The sequence below is a fragment of the Coregonus clupeaformis genome, chromosome 28, assembly GCF_020615455.1.
Source record: "Coregonus clupeaformis isolate EN_2021a chromosome 28, ASM2061545v1, whole genome shotgun sequence".
NCBI classification, from domain to species: Eukaryota; Metazoa; Chordata; class Actinopteri; order Salmoniformes; family Salmonidae; genus Coregonus; species Coregonus clupeaformis.
In genome coordinates this window covers 27,745,968-27,771,119 of record NC_059219.1, presented here as the reverse complement: position 1 = coordinate 27,771,119, position 25,152 = coordinate 27,745,968, and the positions used below count along the sequence as shown (strand labels likewise).

The following is a 25,152-nucleotide window of genomic DNA, read 5'->3' as shown; positions in this document are numbered from 1 at the left end:
GTTTGCTTGCTCAATGATGTTTAATCTTGCTCGACAGCGCCATCTCGCTCGCAAATAGACTTTAGATGTTGATTTGAGGCGATACATGTAATAGGTTTCTAACTACAAGGGGTTGTAGAAAAAAGCTGTGAACAACATGATTTCTTATATTTGGTCTGTTGATATTTGATGTCTGTCTCCTAATCCTGTCATGTCCTGTCAGGCTACCTTCCAATATCCTACTTAGAATGCATGCCCAACTACATGACTTCATTCTAAGTACTGTAAATATTGAAACAGAGTCTCAGTGAATTTGTAACTATTGTTTTTCTTATCAATGACAAGAGACAATACAAATGATTTAAAAAGCCTTATTCTCAGCTGGGCGCGCAATATCAAGTGCGCCTATAGGCTATTTAGTGTGGTCTCAATCAAATGACCCATAGCCTATAGGCTACAAAGTGCGTGCTCGGAGAAGCACAGAGCAAAGTTATATTTCTAAGATATTTGCTGGGATGGTGTAAATACAACTAGGCTGCATTACACACAGCTATGGATATTCCAACCCTGAGCCCCAGTCTGCTCTGCTTTTGCTGATCAAAAATGTTTTTGTATGCTGCCTAACCAAACCAATGGCTGTGCTGTGTAGGCCTACGGTGGCAGTTCAGGAGTCGAGTCAAAGGTTCTTCTGAAAAAAATAATTTTTGATTAGGCCAAGGCCAAAAAATGCACGCGGACTAGCCTATAGCCTGTTCAGCTTGAGAAGGAGAGCGCGAAGATGAGAAGGAAGACCAGAGGTCAAATTTGCCAGCTTGCTACTACTATAATTGATTTTATTAAAAACAATATGTTTCTTGCCCATTATGTATTTATCAGTTATTAACCTCACAATAAGCTAGATTCGAGTAACTTACATTGAGTTGCTGAAGTGGACAGCTCATGGTGCTGAAAGTAGGCAAATTCGAGTAGGCATAATTCATTTCAACCATCTTCATTTTAATTAGACTTTACTAACAACAAAAGGGCTTTGTGTTGGAGCCTCCATCTTCCTATTTAAGAAATAAGGCCTACTTGTTTGACAGATGAAATTAGGCTATAGACTGCTATATCCATAGATTTGTCAGTCAATTCCTCCAGCCACCATGCACTCATTAAATAGCCTACCTCAGTGTCAGTGATGTTAAAAGACTTGAATTGAGGGGGTATGACAGGGTATGCCATAGGCCTTTTATTAAAGAAAATGGCAAAAAGCAGAGGCCTACCCCTTGATAGTTTAAGATTTTGAAGAAAATAAAACGGATCTGATGATATAAAGTGATCTATAACAGCGCTTTGGTCCGCGATGCTTTATGTAAGCTGTAAAATACCTGGGAAAGAAGTGACTCCAAATGCATATGGGGATATCATTGTTTTGTTTATTTAACATTCAGAGGCTGAGCTATAACCTTCTATAGCCTAGGAGACAACATTTACATTGCTTGGGAAGTAATCTAAATCTGTTACTATCAATTGATTAAGCTATTCCCTTTCTGTACAATATAATATGTTTAAACCCAGGCAGCTTTAAGGCAAACACTTGTGACCTTCTTTCGTTGGGTTAAGCCAAGGAAGAAGAGTAGCCAGCAGTTAAAATTTACATTTTTCTGCGTCGGTAGGCCTACTCTGTCTGGGGTGGAAAGGCAGGCCTAACTTTTGAAAGTACCATGCTCAGATTCCTAATAACGTCTCAGATTTAACTATTAACAGAGAGAGTTTTGTTGCAAACAAGACACACTGATTTGGCATTGGAGAAATATGATAAGATGAACACATAGGCCTATCTCTCTGTCCATTCTTAGCCTGTCATTTCGGTAATTTGTGTGGTATTAAAAAATATTCTGCTGATGTGTAAAATGACTTAGAATTGCTTGAAATCTTTATAAAATGCAATTTATGCTCGGACCTGCAAATACGATGATAGATTCATGCAATGTTTTTACTATAAAGGAGATCTTTCCACCCCTCCTCTTGTCCATGGTGGTCTGCGAACCCACAACCTTTTCGCCCGCAGCCCTGTGCACTATCAAAATTCCTGCGTATCTAAGGCTCTGGTGTGTCCAAGAAGTGAGGGTAAACGGTAGACATATTCTCTGCTATCCACTTGATGTTTTAATTATTATTTTGGGTATAGGGGAGGGTCACTTGTTTTATATCAAGCGTTAGGTAAAATATATTTTGCTGAAGGGCCGTCCATTTTCATTTCAGAGAGGTCCGATTTTCTCCATGTAACCCTCATTATGAATAACATTCACTCCCTAAATGATAGGTCATTTGCAAGTGGGTGCTCTTACAGGATAAATTACTCTTCCCCGCCATCTTGTGGCTACTCTTATTGGTAGAGTATTTTGACTTTCCATTTCACCTGTTGTTCAAACACAATTTGACAATGACATAATTGTTCATAAATTAGTATAATTTTTATACTGTTTACTCATTCTGTTATGATGCAAAGCAATATGTAGGCAAATATGTTACTACTATTCTAGATATTATACAGTACATATGAAAATAATCAACTCCACTTATTCATAAATATTTCTGGACATTTTAGCTGCTCTTTTGAAATGTCACAGAGCGAAACCCACAAATGACATAAATACAGTTTTTTGGTCTTTACCTTATCTAGACAAAATAATCATATTATTCCCTGAAGCCCAAACTGAAGCCCAAACGGTGACAATAAAACCTCAGAAGTTGCGGCTTGAGATTTTAACAAGAAATATGTTTTAATTGAAACGGGTTGCATGATAAACTTTCATACTGTATTTCTGATTTGTTCTGTGGTCTTTGCGGATTTAAATAGAATATACAAAAAAATTAAGAGATGCATAAAACAATTTTGTTGTCTGTGAAATTCATAAAAGACTGCTGCATCTCCTCAGCACCATTGAATTACCTGTGTCCAACCAGGACAGATTAAATGACACTGCCATCCATCTGGAGACTGTCTCAACCCCTGCCTCTTAATAAAATGTTTTCAACCCCCATTAAAAGCACATGGGCATGCACATCTTAAAAAGTAAATTATTAATCGTAAGTATTCATTTTTTGTTTTTGTAAAATGACTCATCGCTAAACGTTATAACCCCCTTTCCCCTCATAGAAAAAAAACGGAGTCGTCAGTTGTTCAATGTGGTCTGCAACATCGTCATTGGAGCTGGGCCACATCAGCAGAACTGGAATTGAAAACAAACTAATATTAGTAAATGGATAGATTATTAATGTCGGTGGACCATTGTTATGCCTCAGAGACACCACTGTATGTGCTGGGCTTGTGTTATGTATTTGAATGGGCTTTATCTGAGCTGGTGAGTCTGGTGAGGGAAATGTCTCACCTTCCAGCGGTTCCCGCACTCGTTACACAGAACAAAAGTGGTCATAGGCTCGTCAGCGCTGCGGGTCTGCATCTACACACACACACACACACACACACACACACACACACACACACACACACACACACACACACACACACACACACACACACACACACACACACACACACACACACACACACACACACACACACACACACACACACACGGTTAATGACCTTAAACATCCCAAGAAATACAAAGGCCGTTTCATTCAACAGTACATGCTGTCTCCATTGTATCTCACTGTGTAAAATGTAACTGGAACTGGTAGAGCGTACAATATAAAACTGATATTGGGTCAGTATGTATGTTTTCAGTGCAGTGAGCCGTGTGTATCTGTTTAAGTAAAATACAGTATATACCTGGTAATAAGCAGAATATGGTGGGTATGGTGTGTTTACCTGGTTGTATGTGCAGTTCTTTTTGCTGCACTTGCTGCACTGAAACAGGTCAGAAATTGTACCGCTGGTTTTGGACAGCTGGTGTTCCCTAATGGCCTCCTTAGTCAGATTGTTCCTCAGCTGCTTCAGCTCATCACTAGCCATCTCCTAGATAGAATAGATAGAATAGATAGATAGATAGATAGATAGATAGATAGATAGATAGATAGATAGATAGATAGATAGATAGATAGATAGATAGATAGATAGATAGATAGATAGATAGATAGATAGATAGATAGATAGATAGATAGATAGATAGATAAATAGCCCCGTGAAGTGTAGCTCAGTTGGTAGAGCATGGCGTTTGCAATGCCAGGGTTGTGGGTTCGTTTCCCACGGGGGGCCAGTATGAAAAACTCACTAACTGTAAGTCGCTCTGGATAAGAGCGTCTGCTAAATGACTAAAATGTAAATGTAAATGTATAGATAGATAGATAGATAGTGTGATGTCACGAGAGGCTGTGTCCTGGAGGGACGTTACATCCCCCTGAGATGGCTGCAAACCCAGACAGCTATGGCTCCATCTGCTGGTATGGTCGGGAACTCCAACCCTCTATGGCCAATCTTCCCACGCAGCTGAAACCAATCAGGAGCTGATGAGCTGAAGGTTTGTTGAAGGGAAGAGACACGGTCTCCAAGCTGGGCTCTCTGGAGGACAAGAGTGCTGCACGTCCACTTCCATGAGGAATATAAGGATTTGGAGATACTTACCTTTGGGAAATACTCACCTTTGGATATATGCACCTGTGGAAATACGTGTGGGACATTTGGAAGGACGTTTTGCTGGGTTGGCCACTAGCTGCAACGTGGAATACAGTAAGACTGGGGAAAAGTTATTTGAGCGAGGGAGAGTTATGATTTTGGATGTGGAAGAGACATCCCTGAACTGTTAAACCTTAAAGAGCCACCAGAGAACAGAATTGTGTTATACTTTCGTTAGTTTCCCAAGACCTTTAATAAAATCCTTGTTTTGGTTGAACCTGGTCTCCTTGCACTACTTGAGCAATCCCGCTGAAAGCTGTGTAGCCTCTCGTGACATCACAGATGGTGGAGAATACGGGCACGCTCAGCGTTAATAGTGCATGTCAGAGGAGGATACCGAAGGTTTGATCACCCAGTTTTCCAAGTTGGCCGTAGGCTCCCCGCCGACTGAAATGGAGGACATATTGAAAGCCCTTGTTGCTGGCCAGCACGCCCAGATGCAAGCAAACGTGGCTCTCTTGGAGGAGCAAAAGAAAGCCAACCTTCTGAAGGCAGAGGAATTGCAGTTGCAGAGACAGAGGGTGGTCCAAAATACCCGCCCAATAAAGGCAAGTGACTTTATATCTAAGATGGGAGCTACCGATGACATTGAGGCATACCTGCATGCATTTGAGGCCACGGCCACTAGGGAAGCCTGGCCCAAGCAACAGTGGGTTGGTCTGTTAGCCCCCTTTCTAACCGGGGAAGCGCTGAATGCTGTCCGGGACCTGGGCCCTGACCAGGTTACTGACTATGATGCCCTGAAGTCTGAGATCCTCAGCAGATATGGACTCACAAAGTTTGGTATGGCCCAGCGCTTTCACAGCTGGACCTTCCAACCAGACCAACCTCCTCGGGCGCAGATGCATGAACTTGTCCGAATCGCAAGGAAATGGCTGGATCCGCAGAGGAATACAGCAGCGGCGGTGGTGGAGGCCGTTGTGGTGGATCGTTACCCTACGCGCCCTGCCTTATGAGGCAAAACGGTTCATCAGTCAACAGGCCTTGACCACGGCTGATCTGACCGTGGAAGCTGTGGAAAAGTACCAGGCCACAGCGGAGATGCTGAATGCTTCGAAAAGACCCCAGGAGTGCGGCCCCACCACAAATGGGAAGAACCCGTCCAAAGGACCCCAAGGTCTCGAACCCAGCCACGTCAGGACTTATCCCGGCTCCAGGGGAGCCAGAAACCAGGCGGGTCCAAGAAGAGTACACCAGGAGGGGGAAACTCGACAGTGTTACCGGTGTGGGGAGATGGGACATATCTCCTGGCAGTGTGGGAAACCAGCCGATGAACCTATGCCCACTGCGGAGTCCTCCAGCTCAGCACCCACACACCGTTTTGCCTCGCTCTTGGGAGTCGTAGATGGCGGCCCAGATCGACCCCCCCACCTGCCCGGTAACTGTGAATCACCATGATGTGGAGGCCTTACTGGATTCTGGTAGCCGGGCCACCCTGGTGCGTAAGGATTTGGTGGGCCCCACGTGTCTGACCCCGGGGAAAGTCCTCCCAGTTTCCTGTGTCCATGGGGACACCAGAGAATACCCCATTACTGAACTTACAATGACCAGCACACGGGGAACCATACACACGACGGCGGGGTGGTTGATTCCCTCCCCGTCCCTGTCCTAATTGGACGAGACTGCCCAGCCTTTTACCCACTCTGGAGAGAGTCTCAGGAGAGGATAACCCGAGTACCTCGGAAACGGAGAGGCAAGACTCATCCTGGGAAGGCTCCGGTGCAATCCTCCGAGTTACTCACTCCCGCCCGGGCTCTGATAGGGATGGCAGGTGCCCAGACCGACACAGAGACGGAGCTACAGAATCTGGACAAAGAACTGTCTGGTCTGAAGGGGACCGCTGAGAGGTATCGTTTGTTAAAGCAACAGTTAGACATGAAGACAGAAGAGTTAGATATCCTCCAGGCTAAACTCCAACAGAGCTCCTTCCCTAAGCAACAGGAGGAGCTGGAGAGGCTGTGCAGGACCATCGAGGAGTGTGAGGGAGACCCTGCGCAGGAGTAAGGAGGTCCAGAAGAAGGCAGAGGAGAAGTACAAGGTGTTGGAGAACAAGATGAAGAATGCGGAGGCAGAGAGAGAGAAGGAACTGAAAGCTGCTCAACAGAAGCTAAACTCTGCTAAAACCAAGGCTGATGCGTTCAGTAAGAAACTCAAGGAGAGACAACAGGAGGCTGAGTCCCTGGTCCTAGAGTTGGAGGAGTTGAAGAGAGAGCAGTCTGGCAAGCACCACGGCAATGCGGACGCCCTCTCCCGGCGTGATGCCTTCTTCGCTGCCTTTACCCCGACGAGGACGTCGGTCCCGAGGAGGGGGGATGTGTGATGTCACGAGAGGCTGTGTCCTGGAGGGACGTTACATCCCCCTGAGATGGCTGCAAACCCAGACAGCTATGGCTCCATCTGCTGGTATGGTCGGGAACTCCAACCCTCTATGGCCAATCTTCCCACGCAGCTGAAACCAATCAGAAGCTGATGAGCTGAAGGTTTGTTGAAGGGAAGAGACACGGTCTCCAAGCTGGGCTCTCTGGAGGACAAGAGTGCTGCACGTCCACTTCCATGAGGAATATAAGGATTTGGAGATACTTACCTTTGGGAAATACTCACCTTTGGATATATGCACCTGTGGAAATACGTGTGGGACATTTGGAAGGACGTTTTGCTGGGTTGGCCACTAGCTGCAACGTGGAATACAGTAAGACTGGGGAAAAGTTATTTGAGCGAGGGAGAGTTATGATTTTGGATGTGGAAGAGACATCCCTGAACTGTTAAACCTTAAAGAGCCACCAGAGAACAGAATTGTGTTATACTTTCGTTAGTTTCCCAAGACCTTTAATAAAATCCTTGTTTTGGTTGAACCTGGTCTCCTTGCACTACTTGAGCAATCCCGCTGAAAGCTGTGTAGCCTCTCGTGACATCACAATAGATAGATAGTCAAGAAAGTGAAGCACCTACCAAAACTTTGAGTAGAGTAAACACATTTCCCTCAGAGATTTCATCCTTTGATCCCCGATTCAAGATCTGACATTCGGGCCATGTTAGATCTTGAATCAGGGATCAAAGGATGAAATCTCTGAGGGAAATGTGTCTACTCTACTCAATGTTTTGGTAGGTGCTTGACTTTCTTGACTCTCTCTCTCTCTGATACAACATCTTAGGAATATGTTAGAGGCAGGGGTGGGTCATGGGTTGATATGACAGAAGTTTACAGTACCTCAGCAGACATGATGGCGAAGCGTCTCAGCTCGATGCCTCCAGCCAGGACGTTCCTCCGCAGCCCAGGGTTTTTGGGGTCCTTCAGGTTGCTGATGCGGCTTCGCACCCTGTTTTTATACTTCATATCTGTGGCTCCCATCTCCTTGTAAATATGTGCAGCAGAGGATAGTTAAGGAAGCTTTCATCACTGCCTGACTGAAATATCTAACAGTGACAATCAAAGATCAAACAAATATAACGTGTTATATTCAAAGCCAAGAGAGCAAATGGCAGCTCTGCAAACACACTGCAAACTGAAACCAACCCAATTGGTAAAATACTTCAGAACCACATGCAGAGTTAAAAGGATATGATCTTCAATCTCTGCTGCCATGGAATCACAGTTTGTCCCAAATTCTTTGAAGTTGTCTGAAGAGATAAAACTGAGTGTATTACGTTTCTTCCTTTTCATCTACAAAATCTATCATTCTGTGTGTAATGTAACCATTAGTCATTTCCATACTGTACTGTATGTGTGAATGAATGTGCATTGAATGAGTCACTTTATGTGTAGATTGATCTCTTGTTACTTGCATCTCTGTGAGTGTCTGTACTTGTATTCTGATCCATTCAGTTAGTGTCTGGTCTTTTCCCCACCATCTGTGCGTAGAGCAGCAGCCAGCATCTCGATGCACTTGTCCCTGATGGTTTCTCCAGTGGCCAGGTGGGGGGACAGGGGAACCCCTGCTGAGCTGAAGGGGGGGGACATGGGACTGGTGGGGGTGGTTGGGATCTTTGGCATCTCTGGTTTCCCTCTCCTGGTCATCGTACACAAACCAGACAGCATATACAGTGGGGAGAACAAGTATTTGATACACTGCCGATTTTGCAGGTTTTCCTACTTACAAAGCATGTAGAGGTCTGTAATTTTTATCATAGGTACACTTCAACTGTGAGAGACGAAATCTAAAACAAAAATCCAGAAAATCACATTGTATGATTTTTAAGTAATTAATTTGCATGACATAAGTATTTGATACATCAGAAAAGCAGAACTTAATATTTGGTACAGAAACCTTTGTTTGCAATTACAGAGATCATACGTTTCCTGTAGGTCTTGACCAGGTTTGCACACACTGCAGCAGGGATTTTGGCCCACTCCTCCATACAGACCTTCTCCAGATCCTTCAGGTTTCAGGGCTGTCGCTGGGCAATACGGACTTTCAGCTCCCTCCAAATATTTTCTATTGGGTTCAGGTCTGGAGACTGGCTAGGCCACTCCAGGACCTTGAGATGCTTCTTACGGAGCCACTCCTTAGTTGCCCTGGCTGTGTGTTTCGGGTCGTTGTCATGCTGGAAGACCCAGCCACGACCCATCTTCAATGCTCTTACTGAGGGAAGGAGGTTGTTGGCCAAGATCTCGCGATACATGGCCCCATCCATCCTCCCCTCAATACGGTGCAGTCGTCCTGTCCCCTTTGCAGAAAAGCATCCCAAAGAATGATGTTTCCACCTCCATGCTTCATGGTTGGGATGGTGTTCTTGGGGTTGTACTCATCCTTCTTCTTCCTCCAAACACGGCGAGTGGAGTTTAGACCAAAAAGCTCTATTTTTGTCTCATCAGACCACATGACCTTCTCTCATTCCTCCTCTGGATCATCCAGATGGTCACTGGCAAACTTCAGACGGGCCTGGACATGCGCTGGCTTGAGCAGGGGGACCTTGCGTGCGCTGCAGGATTTTAATCCATGACGGCGTAGTGTGTTACTAATGGTTTTCTTTGAGACTGTGGTCCCAGCTCTCTTCAGGTCATTGACCAGGTCCTGCCGTGTAGTTCTGGGCTGATCCCTCACCTTCCTCATGATCATTGATGCTCCTCGAGGTGAGATCTTGCATGGAGCCCCAGACCGAGGGTGATTGACCGTCATCTTGAACTTCTTCCATTTTCTAATAATTGCGCCAACAGTTGTTGCCTTCTCACCAAGCTGCTTGCCTATTGTCCTGTAGCCCATCCCAGCCTTGTGCAGGTCTACAATTTTATCCCTGATGTCCTTACACAGCTCTCTGGTCTTAGCCATTGTGGAGAGGTTGGAGTCTGTTTGATTGAGTGTGTGGACTTTTATACAGGTAACGAGTTTAAACAGGTGCAGTTAATACAGGTAATGAGTGGAGAACAGGAGGGCTTCTTAAAGAAAAACGAACAGGTCTGTGAGAGCCGGAATTCTTACTGGTTGGTAGGTGATCAAATACTTATGTCATGCAATAAAATGCAAATTAATTACTTAAAAATCACACAATGTTATTTTCTGGATTTTTGTTTTAGATTCCGTCTCTCACAGTTGAAGTGTACCTATGATAAAAATTACAGACCTCTACATGCTTTGTAAGTAGGAAAACCTGCAAAATCGGCAGTGTATCAAATACTTGTTCTCCCCACTGTACATCAATCAAGAGTTTAAAATCTGATCCATATTGATTTCAGTAGTACAGTAGATCGTATTTTCCAGCTAAAAAGGGTACCGTTCAATACTGTCCGTTGAGGACTTTCTCTGCAGAGGGCCAGGGTGAGAGGACTTGGAGCCATGAGATTCTTTCCTGAAACAAACACAGAGACAGAAAAAGCTATGGAGTGAACTAACATCCTTATCTTAATGCGCCCCATTATGCAAAGTAAATAAAAAGGCCTTAATGACGCAGTAAAATAAATAAGAAAAGGAAATTAGCTTTTATATCTGCATAAGAAAGGAGCCCTCTTACATCTCGCTAGAGAGCTTCTTAGCTGAGGGTGAGCTGCCAGTCTTGGAATCCATAGAGTCCCTCCTAAAGAGAGGTAGTAAATGATGAACGATTTGAAAGAGAGAAAAGTGGGTTACTACCAACTGGGCACAAGCTGATTGAATCAATGTCATTTCAACAAATAAAATTAAAAATCCAAATTTGTACTAAAATGCAATGACATGGCTCGCTTGCAGTGGTGTAAAGTACTTAAAGGAAAACTCCACCCCAAAATGTGTCTTTTGGTATTCGTTTCATTAGTCCATTGTTGATATAGTCCCAAAATATGTTGTATGTCAGCAATCAAGTTTAAGATACGTAACTTTAAAAAAAAGAAAATCTGGCGCGTATGATGCATTTTGCATCATATAATAATCAAAGTGTGGATGCAGCGGAGTTTCCTGCAGTTAAACTTCAAAAAGACAGAGGTCATCCTGATTGGCACTCGCATCATCGACTAAATCAGCAGCTACAGCCTCAATATTGATGGTGTCAAGGTCCTCCCCTCCAGTGAGGTTCACAATCTGGGTGTGATATTTGATAGTCAGCTCTCGTTTGAGGCCCACATCAAAAGTGTTACCAAAGTAAAAATTGCCAGGTTACGACCTATGCTATCACAGCCTGCAGCTGAGCAACTCATCCACAACTTTATCTTATCCCGTCTGGACTATTGTAATACCCTGTTTGTTGGCAAATCTGACAAGTGCCTAAGAAGGCTACAATATGTCCAGAACTGTGCTGCACGTGTCCTCACCCACACCTCCCCCATGAGCACATCAATCAAGTGCTGTTCAACCTCCACTGGCTCCCCATATGCTCACGCATTGACTTTAAATTCCTGGTTCACATCTACCAAGCTATCCACAACTCTGGACCCAAGTATCTGTCTGACCTCATCCTACCCTCCTGCCCCACACACACCCTTCGCTCCTCCAGGTCCATCTCCCTTCAGCAGTCCCACAGCAGACTAAAAACTATGGGTGACAGGGCTTTCAGTTGTGTGGCTCCTCGGCTGTGGAACGCACTTCCAGTCACTGTCAGGGCTGCAGAGTCTCTGGCCTTGTTTAAGGCACAGTTAAATGACTGAGCTGTTCAGAAAAGCTTTCAATAACCTATGTTAATTCTGTTATCCTGTTCACCGGATCAGACGACACCTGTATATAGCATTGAGTGTTGTCTGCTTATAATGTTCTGTGTTTTGGATTGCTTTTATTATTTATTTATTTTAAATTCAGTGCCTTGGGTGTGAGAATTTTTAAAAAATAATTATTTTCCTTCAAAGTTCACTTCATTCAGGTTTAAAAGTGAGGTCAATAAGTGTTTTTAGAGTGAAGTTTAGTACATCCACAAATTATTGTGTACAGAATATGACCCTGCTTATTCAGACCTGTCTTTCTTGCCATCCAGACTTGGCCTTTTAGGAGGTTTTTGTTTGGAATCTGACGAGTCCAGACTCTGCCTTTTAGCAGGTTTTGGTTTGGAATCTGACAAATCCTTTCTGAAACAGGAAACATTTGTATGTAACATTTGCATGTAGTGCAGCCATGGCTGATTGGCAAAAAGCACACAGCATTCAGGGAGCAGGCATACTTCATCAAAACAGCCTCACCAGCAGAGGGCAGACAAGATGACAAGATGGCGAAGCACTGATAAATATGCACACATACAGTATTTCCCTATGAAGACCTCTGCTCTAATGAAAAGGTTAACAAACCATTCTCTAATATTTCCAAATATACAACCACAACTTATGTCAGTGGGATTCAACTTAAACAAGCACATAGGCCCACATGCAGTGTATAATTATGCATGCAACTGTGTACTATGGCTTGCCAACCTTTCTTTCTTGGCATCAACAGATGGTCTTTTGGGCACTTTGCTATCTGAGTCTTTTCTGCAAAAGGAGAGCAGTTAGCAGCGCTTAGCAACTGTTCTCATAATAATCATCTCATTTAACCAAATTACATCATCATCATCATCATCATCCGCATTTAGAGAATTTCATGATAAATACAGTGCCTTCAGAAAGTATTCAGACCCCTTGACTTTTTCCACATTTTGTTATGCTACTGCCTTATTCTAAAATGGATTGAATGAAATAAAAATCCTCAGCAATCTGCACACAATACCCCATAACGATAAAGTGAAAACAGGTTTTTAGAAATGTTTGCACATTTATTACAAATAAAAAACAGAAATACCTTATTTGCATAAGTATTCAGACCCTTTGCTATGAGACTCGAAATTGACCCCAGGTGCATCCTGTTACCATTGATCATCCTTGAGATGTTTCTACAACTTGATTGGAGTCCACCTGTGGTAAATTCAATTGATTGGACATGATTTGGAAAGGCACACACCTGTCTATATAAGGTCCCACAGTTGACAGTGCATGTCAGAGCAAAAATCAAGCCATGAAGTCGAAGGAATTGTCCATAGAGCTCCGAGACAGGATTGTGTTGAGACACAGATCTGGGGAAGGGTACCAAAACATTTCTGCAGCATTGAAGGTCCCCAAGAACACAGTAGCCTCCAACATTCTTAAATGGAAGAAGTTTGGAACCACCTAGACTCTTCCTAGAGCTGGCCGCCCGACCAAACTGAGCAATCGGGGGAGAAGGGCCTTGGTCAGGGAGGTGACCAAGAACCCGATGGTCACTCGGACAGAGCTCTAGAGTTCCTCTGTGGAGATGCGAGAACCATCCAGAAGGACAACCATCTCTGCAGCACTCCACCAATTAGGCCTTTATGGTAGAGTGGCCAGACGGAAGCCACTCCTCAGTAAAAGGCACATGACAGCCCGCTTGGAGTTTGCCAAAAGGCACCTATAGATTTTCAGACCATGAGAAACAAGATTCTCTGGTATGATGAAACCAAGATTGAACTATTTGGCCTGAATGCCAAGATCACCTCTGGAGGAAACCTGGCACCATCCCTACGGTGAAGCATGGTGGAGGAAGCATCATGCTGTGGGGATGTTTTTCAGCGGCAGGGACTGGGAGACTAGTCAGGATCAAGGCAAAGATTAATGGAGCAAAGTACAGAGAGATCCTTGATGAAAACCTGCTCCAGAGCGCTCAGGACCTCAGACTGGGGCGAAGGTTCACCTTCCAACAGGACAACGACCCTAAACACACAGCCAAGACAACGCAGGAGTGGCTTCGGGACAAGTCTCTGAATGTCCTTGAGTGGTCCAGCCAGAGCCCGGACTTGAACCAGATCTAACATCTCTGGAGAGACCTGAAAATAGCTGTGCAGCGACACTCACGTTCCAACCTGACATAGTTTGAGAGGATCTGCAGAGAAGAATGGGAGAAACTCCCCAAATACAGGTGTGCCACGCTTGTAGCGTCATACCCAAGAAGACTCAAGGCTGTAATCGCTGCCAAAGGTGCTTCAACGAAGTACTGAGTAAAGGGTCTGAATACTTATGTAATTTTTTTATTTTATTTTCATATATTTAGCAAATTAACAAAAATGTAGCTAAAAACCTATTTTTGCTTTGTCATTATGGAGTATTATGTGTAGATTGATGAAGAAAAAAACTATTTAAATCAATTTTAAATAAGGCTGTAACCTAACAAAATGTGGAAAAAGTCAAGGGGTCTGAATACTTTCCAAAGGCACTGTATAACAGGAACTATTAACAGACTGTTGGATACTATATTTACTATATTTATCATTACATCAGGAACATGTACTGAAAGGCTAAACACAATTGAGCACACTCAACATGAATGAGGTAGTATGATTTACAGATCCCAGACCTGTCCTTTTTCACATGGTCAGATGACGTCACCTTCAGAGAAACGGGTTTGTAATCTGACGACTCTTTTCTGGGTAGCAAATGGCAAAGAATGTGATGTTTGAAACTTCACAAAGAAAAGCAACAAAAATGCTTAGTATCGAAATTAATAGAATCCATTAAGCGTATCTGTCAATAGAAGCAGTTCAACAATGTCACAGAGTATAAACATTGCAGAGACTCAAAAGTAACCACAAAAAAACAACCATGCAACATCACAGCGACTCTGATCTCTCCTTTTTGACTTCCACTGACGGGCGCTTTACAGAAGGATGGAGATGGAGAGGAAGAGGAGCAAAAGGAGCATTGGGGTCCGGAGGCTCTTTTCTAACCACCTGAGCCACAGAAATCTGCAGAGGCTCTTTTCTAAATGTAAAATATTATTTTCAATCATCACTACTATTCATCATTACTATCGATAGTATAGTAGCACACTCATGTTTCAAGTTTTATTAGTCGTATACTGTATAAGATATACACATGCACCATCCAACGAAACGCTTACTTGCAGGCAGTGGTGTAAAGTACTTAAGTAAAAATTCTTTAAAGTACAACACAAGTAGTTTTTTGGGGGTATCTGTACTTTACTATTTATATTTTTGACAACTTTTACTTCACTACATTCCTAAAGAAAATGATGTACTTTTTACTCCATACATTTTCCCTGACACCCAAAAGTACTCGTTACATTTTGACAGGAAAATGGTCCAATTCACACACTTATCAAGAGAACATCCCTGGTCATCTCTACATCTCTACTGCCTCAGATCTGGCGGACTCACTAAACACAAACGCTTCATTTGTAAATGATGTTGGAGTGTTGGAGTGTGCCCCTGGGTATCTGTAAATATTTAAAAAATATATAAAAAATGGTGCCGTCTGGTTTGCTTAATATAAGACAATTTGAAATAATGTATACTTTTACTTTTGATACTTAAGTATATTTTAGCAATTACATTTACCTTTGATACTTAAGTATATTGAAAACCAAATACTTTTAGACTTTTACTCAAGTAGTATTTTACTGGGTGACTTTCACTTTTACTCAAGTCATTTTCTATTACGGTATCTTTACTTTAACTCAAGTATGACAATTGCGTACTTTTTCCATCACCGCTTGCAGGTTACTTCTCAACAATGCAACAACAATAAGAAATAACAAAAGATAAGAATACGAAGGAACATAAAGTAAATGGCTCAGTAGAATAGAATGAACATTTTAGCATAAGTATAATACAGGAAGCACAATTTAAACTGTAGTCCAATATGTCTTGTGAAAAAAATATAGTTTATGACAGAAGAGAAGCTGACTCTGACCTCTCCTTCTTGACCTCTGCTGCAGTGGGCATAGAAGGATGAGGATGAAGAGGAGGAAGCGGGGCATTAGGGTCAGGAGGAGCTTTTTTCCTAAATGAAAAACCAACAGACTAAATAATCTATTGCAATTCTGAAAACTTTAGTCATTTTCTGTCTATCGCTGACAGTTTTCATCAAAAAAGGAGGAACATGCACATAGTTGCAATGTTTTTGACTTTGCTGTGCTGTATAAAGTATAACCTATGATAACAAAACAAATAGTAAAACAGTGATTTCAGGGCAGATTTCACTGTGTCAGATCATCACCTACCTCTGTTTTATCAAACACAAACTATGGACCATTATACACAACTCAGTCTATTCACAAACAGCATGCCCTCTGACCTCTCTTTCTTCACCTTCACTGAGGTATGTCTGGACAGAGGGGTGGGACGAGGGTGAGGACGAGGGTGAGGACGAGAAGGAGACAGAGTGTCTGAAGAATCTCTTCTGAATGGAAATCGAAATATTCCAAATGAAATCAGAGAAAGACCATGCTTTCCAGAACTAATACAACCAGCACAAATCGAAAGATTAACGAAAGCATGCATAATTGACCATGATCACACCGTGCACCATGCAGAAGTGGGTGCTGGGTAAGTCACTCTTCAAGTTACTACCCACTGGGCACAAACTGGTTAAATCAACGTAATTTGTCAACGTATTCTGACATGGAATCAACCACAGATTATGTCATCATTGTAACGAATTCTCAAGATAGACAAACTTGTATAAAATGTGTGGAATTTGAAACTGTGAAACAACATCACTATATCCACTATGAGAAAATAAAACAATAGGCTGGCTACCACCTCCTAATGGAGAATTGATCTATCTACAGCTATTCATTTGGTCTCCCATCCAGGGTTTTAACCAATCCCAGCCCTGCTTAGCTTTGATATTTGTCACTGACAACTACCAATATGCTATCGTGAGAATGGTTATTGAGAGAGCTCTTAATTACTACATACACTGAGTATACCAAACATTTGGTACACCCTCGTAATTTTGACTTGCCCCCCCCCCCAATAATGTAATAACTGAATAACCAACGTTTCGACAGACAAGCTGTCTTCATCAGGGTATAGTGACAAACACTGTGGTTCACTAGTTTATATAGTGTCAAAGGACACACACAGGTGTCTGTAATCATGGCCGGGTGTGGCCTGATATCATTGGTTAATTCACAGATAAACAGAACATACAAAAAACATGAATGGATAACATACGATCATAAATACAATTTGGCTACATAGGCCTACAAACATTTACAATGAATAGCAAAATCACAATAATCACCAGAATGGCTTCAGATCAAAGTCTATGTTGAGACCGAAGGGAGCAAGGGTCTTTAAATGAAAGATCCAGGCAGCCTCTCATTTTAACAATAGGTTGTCGAGGTCACCCCCTCTCCTAGGGAGGGTGACATGTTTGATGCCGATATAACGTAGGGACGAAACCGAGTGGTTCGCTTCCAAAAAAGTGGGCCGTGACTGGGTACGTTGAGTTTTTGCACCTAATGGTGGTACGATGCTCCGAGACTCGTACTTTTAATTCATGCTTTGTTTTACCCACATCATTTTTACCACAAGGACAAGTTATAAGATAAATAACTGCCTTAGTGGAGCACGTGATAACACCTTTTATTGGGATTTGTTTCCCTGTTTGGGGGTGTTTGAAGGATCTACATTTGTAAGTGCCATTGCATTGAGCGCAACCATTACACTTGTAGATTCCATCCGGTTGAGGTGCAAATAGACGTGCAGGGATATTTTGGGGTGGTAAATCAGAGTTTACCAATTGATCTCTGAGATTTCTGCCCCGCGAAAATACAACCAAGGGAGGGTCCGAAAACACATTACCGATACTGTCATCGGATCTTAGAATGTGCCAATGTTTGTGAACGATTCCCTTAATTTGTTCAGAGCACTTTGAATAGCATGTAGTTAGAACGCAAGAATGCTTATTTTTGCGAGACTGTCCTTGAAAAAGATCACGTCTCGATTTGTTTTAAATTTTCTCAATGGCAGTATTAATCTGACCATTTTTGTACCCCCCTCCTTGAATTTTCTTTACGTCTCAGCCATATTTCTGTCGAAATCTTGATAGTTTTTTGCAAATTCTTTTGATTCTACAGAATTGGCTGTAGGGCAAACTGTTTTTCAAGGGAAGCTATCAGCCCTCAACAAACTGTTCCAATCAGTAGGTTTCCTGTGTTTAGAACATTATCCTCACAAAAAATCAGACGATCAAGGAAACTAATTTGACGTGTGTCAGATTGCATAGTAAATCTCAGGTGCTCAGAACAAGAGTTAAGAAAAACATGGAATGACTGGGGCTGTTTTGAATCACCCCTCCATAGAACAAAAATATCATCAATGTACCGTTTCCAAATAATAATGTTAGGCAAGAAAACATTTTTGAGAGGATTGAAAATTGACTGTTTCTCCATGTAACCCACATACAAATTAGCAGTTAGGAGCCATAGGGGATCCCATAGCAGTACCCTTCATCTGAATAAAGAAATCATTTAGAAACATGAAATAGTTGTGTGTGAGTTGGCTGGATGTCCTTTGTGTGGTGGACCATTCTTGATACCCACGGGAAACTGTTGAGTGTGAAAAACCTAGCAGCGTTGCAGTTCTTGACACAAACCGGTGCACGTGGCACCTACTATCATACCCCGTTCAAAGGCACTTAAATATTTTGTCTTGCCCATTCACCCTCTGAATGGCACACATATACAATCCATATTTCAATTGTCTCAAGGCTTAAAAGTCATTCTTTAACCTGTCTGCTCCCCTTAATCTACACTGATTTAAGTGGATTTAACAAGTGACATCAATAAGGGATAATAGCTTTCACCTGGATTCACACGGTCAGTCTATGTCATGGAAAGAGCAGGTGTTCTTAACGTTTTGTATACTCAGTGTATATTCACTGTTGCTATCAAAATCATTCCAAAGGGTAGGTTTAACAGAGCAAATGAAATGTAACCATACTTTATAAGTCATATATCATCAATTATATATTTAGGCCTGTATAGCATTTGAAAAGTAATCAACATTGTTTCAATTAAACCCAGGGTTCAACTAAAATAGACAATACATATAGGCCTAGGGTTTCACGCTTTGGTTGACATCTAATTTCATCTTCAAGTTAATCATTAATATGTTGGATTCACGTTTCCATCTCAACCAAAGATCCGATAAAGAAAATAGGACTAAATCAAATAAAACTTTAAATGCACTTTAAATAAAGTTTGATTTGATTTAGTCATATTCTTTATCTTTGATTCATGGTTGAGATGGAGAAGTGAATCCAACATATCAATTATTCATTTGTAGACAAACTGGAATTAAAGCCAGACTAGGTCAGTGGCACAAAAGACATGTCCTTCAAATGTTGATATTTGGTTGAGTTGACAATCAAACACAATTCAATATCACTTTTGCATGCAATACAGTAAATAGCATATTAACTTGTCGACAAGTGTTGAAATTATATGTTGGATTCACGTCTGCAACTAAACCAAAAATAAAAGTTAAAGAATAGGATTAAGCCAGTGGCTCAGATTAAACTATCCAAGCATTAGATATCCTTTAAAAATGTTGATATCTGATTGTATTGACAACCAAACACAATTCAATATGACTTTTGTAATACAGTAAATAGCCTAAAGTTAAGGATATTTTACAAACTAAAGTAACAGTATTTATTCAACCTTAACCTTTTACTGCAGTGGGCTAAAATCAGGGTCACACAGAGTGTTTCTTGGTAGTCTTAAACAAATCTACTTTGAAAAAAAAGTATACACCTCACACACATGGTTATGGGCTTTTAAAAAAGAAGACACCTGTACCATGTCAGATATAGCGTGGCCACATTTTTTGGTTAGCCTACTGTAACTATACATGTATTTTTATGTAATCATAGAAAGTGTGCATGTTCAAGATAGCGTGCAAAGGTCGCAGTTCTGTGGAGATCTTCACAATTGCTATAATAATCTGTGAAGAATCTCTACAGCATTGAACACTTGCACTATGTACTTTTAATGTAATCTCAACTGCAATCCAGGGAATTTGGTTGTGCAATTAGATGAAGCACAGTGATAAAACATTAAGTTGTTGTATAAATACTAAATATCTGACATTAAAATGGTTGAAAGCGCACTGATAATACATTTAGATGAGAACAATAATCTGACATTGTTTTTCCAATGGAATTTAGTTTTGCTTTTAGATGGTTGCAAGCATAGTGACAACGCATTGGGAATTCAACCAACTTCTGGCTGACTTTTTGAGTGGGTGAATAAAGGTTGAAATCTCATTGATCAACATCTCTACCAAATATTACCCAGATTTCCACGTTGAAATTACGTGGTGTGCCCAGTGGGTATGCTGTATGAACAAGTCAGTGAAACAACAAGGTTAGTGTGCAATCCACCTCAAGGGCTTCCAATATAAACATCTCAAACTGTAGCCTTATATCTGTACAAACTACTCATTCAGTAATGCACCAAAGCATCTGCAAGTAATACAGTGTTCTCAGAAAAGTTCCATGCGTTGACACCAGAGTATCTATCCATCCTGACCTTTCTCTCTCCTTCTTCACCCCTTTATTCATCTCCCCAGACATACGTCTGACAGGGGGAGGAAGGCGGGGTGGTCGGGGGGGTCGAGGAGGAGAGTTACAAGAGGGGTAAAGATCATCCAAGACGCTTCTCCTGAAAACACAACACTTCCCTGAGGCCCAGCCCTGGTCCTCTCTAGACTGTATGGAATCAACTTAACAGAGGCACCTCTCACCTCTCAAACCCTTTTCTGTGGTTTTCAACAGGTCTCTCTTGTGGGGGTTCGTACATTGGTATCTCCTTTCTGCGTTCCTCTGTGTGTTTTTCGTTTCTCAGTTCATCTGCAAAACTATCCCTTCTGGGTTTGTCTGAGTGGCTTTTATTTTTGGGTTCTTCAAAATGACTTTCTTTCTTGGGTTCTTCTAAATGTCTTTCTTTCTTGGGTTCTTGCACGTCTTTCATTTTTTGTGTCATGTACAGGTACATGTCTTTCTTTTCTGGATTCTTCGAAGTGTCTCTCCTTTTTGGGTTCTTCTAAGTGTTGTTCTTTTTTGGAGTGTTCTACATGTCTTTCTTTTCTGGCATCTTTTGTATGTTTTCCATTTTTGGATTGTTCTGCATGCTGTTTGTTTTTGAATGCATCTGTATATCTCTCCTTTTTAAGGTCAACAGCTCGCTCGTCTTTTTTGTGTTCAACATTGTCCTTCTCTTTTCGCCGTTTGTCAGAGTATTCTTCCTTTTCAGATTCAGGATCTGAATCAGAAACATCCGGCCTCTTGTGACTATAGCAAAAAAACACAGACCACACCAGATACCGTATCTTCCCCTTTTCTATGTTTACATTTTTGCCTTCACATGCAGGCAATGGTTTGAGTTTGTGTGAGTGCGTGTGTATGCACATACCTGGTGTCTTTATCTGAGGGGAACCTGACTGGGGACCCTGTGGATTTGTTGGAGTCAACCCCATTCTTCATCTCATTGGGCCTCTCAGTACTCTGAGTACGTGCAGCATCTAGGGGGCAAAGAGGGTTGAACATGTTGTCTCTACATACTGTGTTTACTGTAAAACGCAAGACAGTCTCCTACCCAGCAGTCTCTTCCAGTCCTTGATGAGGATCTTGGCCAGGGAAACGACCTCTTCGTCTGTGCAGTACTTCCTGATTCCATTCACAGACATGCCGATCCTCGTTTCCTATTCAGTGGAGAGAATGGTTTGTTGCATGTGATCCTTGAAATAATTGACATTTTTAGTCATTTAGCAGATGCTCTTATCCAGAGTAACTTACAGTTAGTATGTGCATACATTATTTCTTTATTTTTCATACTGGCCCCCCGTGGGAATCGAACCCACAACCCCGGCGTTGCAAACGCCATGCTCTACCAACTGAGCTACATCCCTGCCAGCCATTCCCTCCGCTACCCTGGACGACGCTGGGCCAATTGTGCGCCGCCCCATGGGTCTCCCGGTCACGGCCGGCTACGACAGAGCCTGGATTCGAACCAGGATCTCTAGTGGCACAGCTAGCACTGCGATGCAGTGCCTTAGACCACTGCGCTACTCGGGAGATAATGAGTTTACACTTTTATAATGAGTTCACACTTATCATTTGGAGTAGGCATAACTAGATAATCCATTCCCTGTTTGTGGAGAAATTGCACTGACTGCACTGTATTCCCCATGAATTTGATAATATTTCATGTTCAATGTAGAAGTAGCATAAAATATGAAACTTCTGTTCACCTAAATATTACATAACAGGTGAGTGGGATTTTCCTGCTGCTGGTCCTCTACCTGCAGAAGTTTCAGCGTCATGTTGAAGCTCTTCAGTTCATTCAGCAGGTCCAGGGCACCCTCCTATGTCCACAAACATGGAGATGATGGTATTGGAGGTTGTAGCCAACAGGGAGAGCAGCAAAATTATTTATTTTCATTACATATGTAGTACCAGGGGTGCAACTTTCACTGGGGATGGGGGGGACATGACCCCCCCCACATTCTGAAATTGCATTTTTGTTGCCCCCCAGTTTTATCATTGCATTGTGATACAAAAAGCCGCATCGGTGTGCTTTAGGACCATGCGGACGCCTCAGAGTGGTCGGGTAGGCTGTTTGGTGGTTTCAGCCGGCTGGATTTAGGACTGTGCAGACACCACAGAGCGTGCGAACAGAGGCAGCTGTTGTATGTGTGTGTTGTGCTTTTTCTCTGAGTTGTAAAAGCAAGCAGAGCAGAAACTGGCTACTCTTTATTTGACTAATGTAGCTGGCAAGGTAACTGCTGTTTGACTTAACAGGAAAAAAAAGTATTTATTCCCAGAGCTGAGCTAGTAGTGTAACTGACATGTAACGTTAGCTAATGTTTCATCCCCCTCGACTGAAGTTCTGTCTGAAGTGAATTAACTAACTTAGCTAGCTTGCTAGCTATCTAGCTATCTAGCAGCCAGTTCAGTCTAGCTATCTGTCAGGTAGCAGTATCTAACAGCTGTTGTGTGTATGGAAATGTTTTGTAGCTTTTGTTTAGAGCCAGCCAAAAGTTGGCTAACGTTAGATATTATTTTTGCCGCAGTCAGTATAGCAATGTAACGTTATTGATCTGTCAGTTTCCCTAGCTAATTCCCTACTTTTCACACTGACAGTAATAAACAGCTCTAGAGGCTTCACTGTCATGGTGCACAGTCAGTACAGAACAATATTCTCATCATGTCTTAGCAGGATCAGACAGCCAGGGAAGACCAGTCTACAGAGCTCAGGTGAATTCTGCTGTAAATTACAACAATCAGTGAATGGATACAAAGTTCCATCTTGAGTTGATGGGTAGTCCACAGTCTGGGATCTGGGAATAATTGTCATTTAAATTATTGAACCATTGATTCTATTCTTGGATAATATAATGTATAAATGTACACCAAGGTAATTCTTTGTCATGCCTCATCTAAGCAGTATCAAATAGTGACAGGGGTCTCAGCACGGTCAGGCAACCAGGGAAGACCTGTCTGTGACGGCGCTAAAGTGAACTTTTGCAGATGCAAAAATTACGAAATGTATAAGAACAAATTTACTCACCTACTTCGGACAGCCCAAAAAATATATTTTACTAACAAATTCCAAGAATCCTTAAATAAAATAAAGTCAACTTGGAAAATCATCAATCAACTTTTGAATAAGAAAAAGGCATCTACAACTATTCCATCTCAATTTATTGTTGGAAATAAGACCTATAGTGATCCTGATGTTATTTAATGTGAATGTCGGTTCCTCTCTGTCAAAGAAAACGGAGAAAACTGATGGAAATCCCTTGAATTACAATAAGGGACATTTTCCTTCTCTGTTTCAGTTTGATCCTCCTGATATAATAGAGGTGAGGGAGGTAATTGGTAACTTAAAGATATCAGCAGTAGGTCATGATGAGATTGGTGCCTCTGGTGAAATCAGTGTCTTTCTCGATTACTGAGCCTCTAACGTACAGTACCAGTCAAAAGTTTGGACACACCTACTCATTCAATGGTTTTTCTTTATTTGTACTATTTTCTACATTGTAGAATAATAGTGAAGACATCAAAACTATGAAATAACACATATGGAATCATTTAGTAACCAAAAAAGTGTTAAACAAATCAAAATAGATGTTATATTTGAGATTCTTCAAAGTAGCCACCCTTTGCCTTGATGACAGCTTTGCACACTCTTGGCATTCTCTCAACCAGCTTCACCTGGAATGCTTTTCCAACAGTCTTGAAGGAGTTCCCACATATACCGAGCACTTGTTGGCTGCTTTTCCATCACTCTGCAGTCCAACTCATCCCAAACCATCTCAATTGGGTGGAGGTCGGGTGATTGTGGAGGCCAGGTCATCTGATGCAGCACTCCATCACTTTCCTTGGTCAAATAGCCCTTACACAGTCTGGAGGTGTGTTTTGGGTCATTGTCCTGTTGAAAAACAAATGATAGTCCCACTAAGCGCAAACCAGATGGGATGGCATACCGCTGCAGAATGCTGTGGTAGCCATGCTGGTTAAGTGTACATTGAATTCTAAATCAATCACGACAGTGTCACCAGCAAAGCACCCCCACACCATCACACCTCCTCTTCCATGCTTCACGGTGGGAACCACACATGCGGAGATCAACTGTTCACCTACTTTGCGTCTCACAAAGAGGCAGCGGTTGGAACCAAAAATCTCTAATTTGGACTCATCAGACCAAAGGACAGATTTCCACAGGTCTAATGTCCATTGCTCGTGTTTCTTGGCCCAAGCAAGTCTCTTCTTCTTATTGGTGTCCTTTAGTAGTGGTTTCTTCGCAGCAATTCGACCATGAAGGCCTGATTCACGCAGTCTCCTCTGAACAGTTGATGTTGAGATGTGTCTGTTACTTGAACTCTGTGAAGCATTTATTTGCTGTGGCAGTCCTCATGAGAGCCAGTTTCATCATAGCGCTTGATGGTTATTGCGACTGCACTTGAAGAAACTTTCAAAGTTCTTGAAATTTTCAGGATTGACTGACCTTCATGTCTTAAAAAAATGATGGACTGTTGTTTCTCTTTGCTTATTTGAGCTGTTCTTGCCATAATATGGACTTGGTCTTTTACCAAATAGGACCATCTTCTGTATACCAACCCTACCTTTTCACAACACAACTGATTGGCTTAATTGATGAAAAGTTATCCTGGAAAGATCATATTCAATTTGTCTGCAACAAAGTGATTAAATCTGTTGGTATCATCAGAAAGATTAGTGGTTTGGTTCATCAGGCTTACTTCCTAACTCTATACTATAGCTTATTTTATCCATATCTCATTTACTGTAATATTGTCTGGCCCAGTACATAGGCCTCCTACCTACACAAATTACTCATCAT

The 25,152-nt window shown here is 42.1% G+C and overlaps 1 protein-coding gene across 7 annotated transcripts in view; it reads right to left on the bottom strand.

Moving 5' to 3' along the window:
* Nucleotides 1-2,176: 2,176 nt before the first annotated feature.
* Nucleotides 2,177-25,152, bottom strand: part of LOC121543505 (transcription elongation factor A protein 3-like) — a 40,106-nt gene continuing 17,130 nt past the window's right edge. For 2 of the 7 annotated variants that reach the window (XM_041853407.1, XM_041853404.2), the window contains exons 2-12: nucleotides 22,091-22,153; nucleotides 21,385-21,490; nucleotides 21,202-21,310; nucleotides 10,547-10,609; nucleotides 10,310-10,384; nucleotides 8,447-8,607; nucleotides 8,162-8,218; nucleotides 7,809-7,963; nucleotides 3,797-3,943; nucleotides 3,354-3,425; nucleotides 2,177-3,194 (exon numbers count right to left, since the gene is read on the bottom strand). In XM_041853407.1, the coding sequence (XP_041709341.1) occupies nucleotides 3,186-3,194; nucleotides 3,354-3,425; nucleotides 3,797-3,943; nucleotides 7,809-7,963; nucleotides 8,162-8,218; nucleotides 8,447-8,607; nucleotides 10,310-10,384; nucleotides 10,547-10,609; nucleotides 21,202-21,310; nucleotides 21,385-21,490; nucleotides 22,091-22,111 (975 nt within the window). In that variant the 5' untranslated portion in view covers nucleotides 22,112-22,153 and the 3' untranslated portion in view covers nucleotides 2,177-3,185. Of the gene's footprint in view, nucleotides 3,195-3,353; nucleotides 3,426-3,796; nucleotides 3,944-7,808; nucleotides 7,964-8,161; nucleotides 8,219-8,446; nucleotides 8,608-10,309; nucleotides 10,385-10,546; nucleotides 10,610-11,951; nucleotides 12,063-12,401; nucleotides 12,459-14,331; nucleotides 14,401-15,686; nucleotides 15,777-16,070; nucleotides 16,736-20,319; nucleotides 20,682-21,201; nucleotides 21,311-21,384; nucleotides 21,491-22,039; nucleotides 22,154-25,152 lie in introns of those variants that run through there. The other 5 variants (XM_041853403.2, XM_041853402.2, XM_041853408.1 and 2 more) reach the window with 5 other exon arrangements.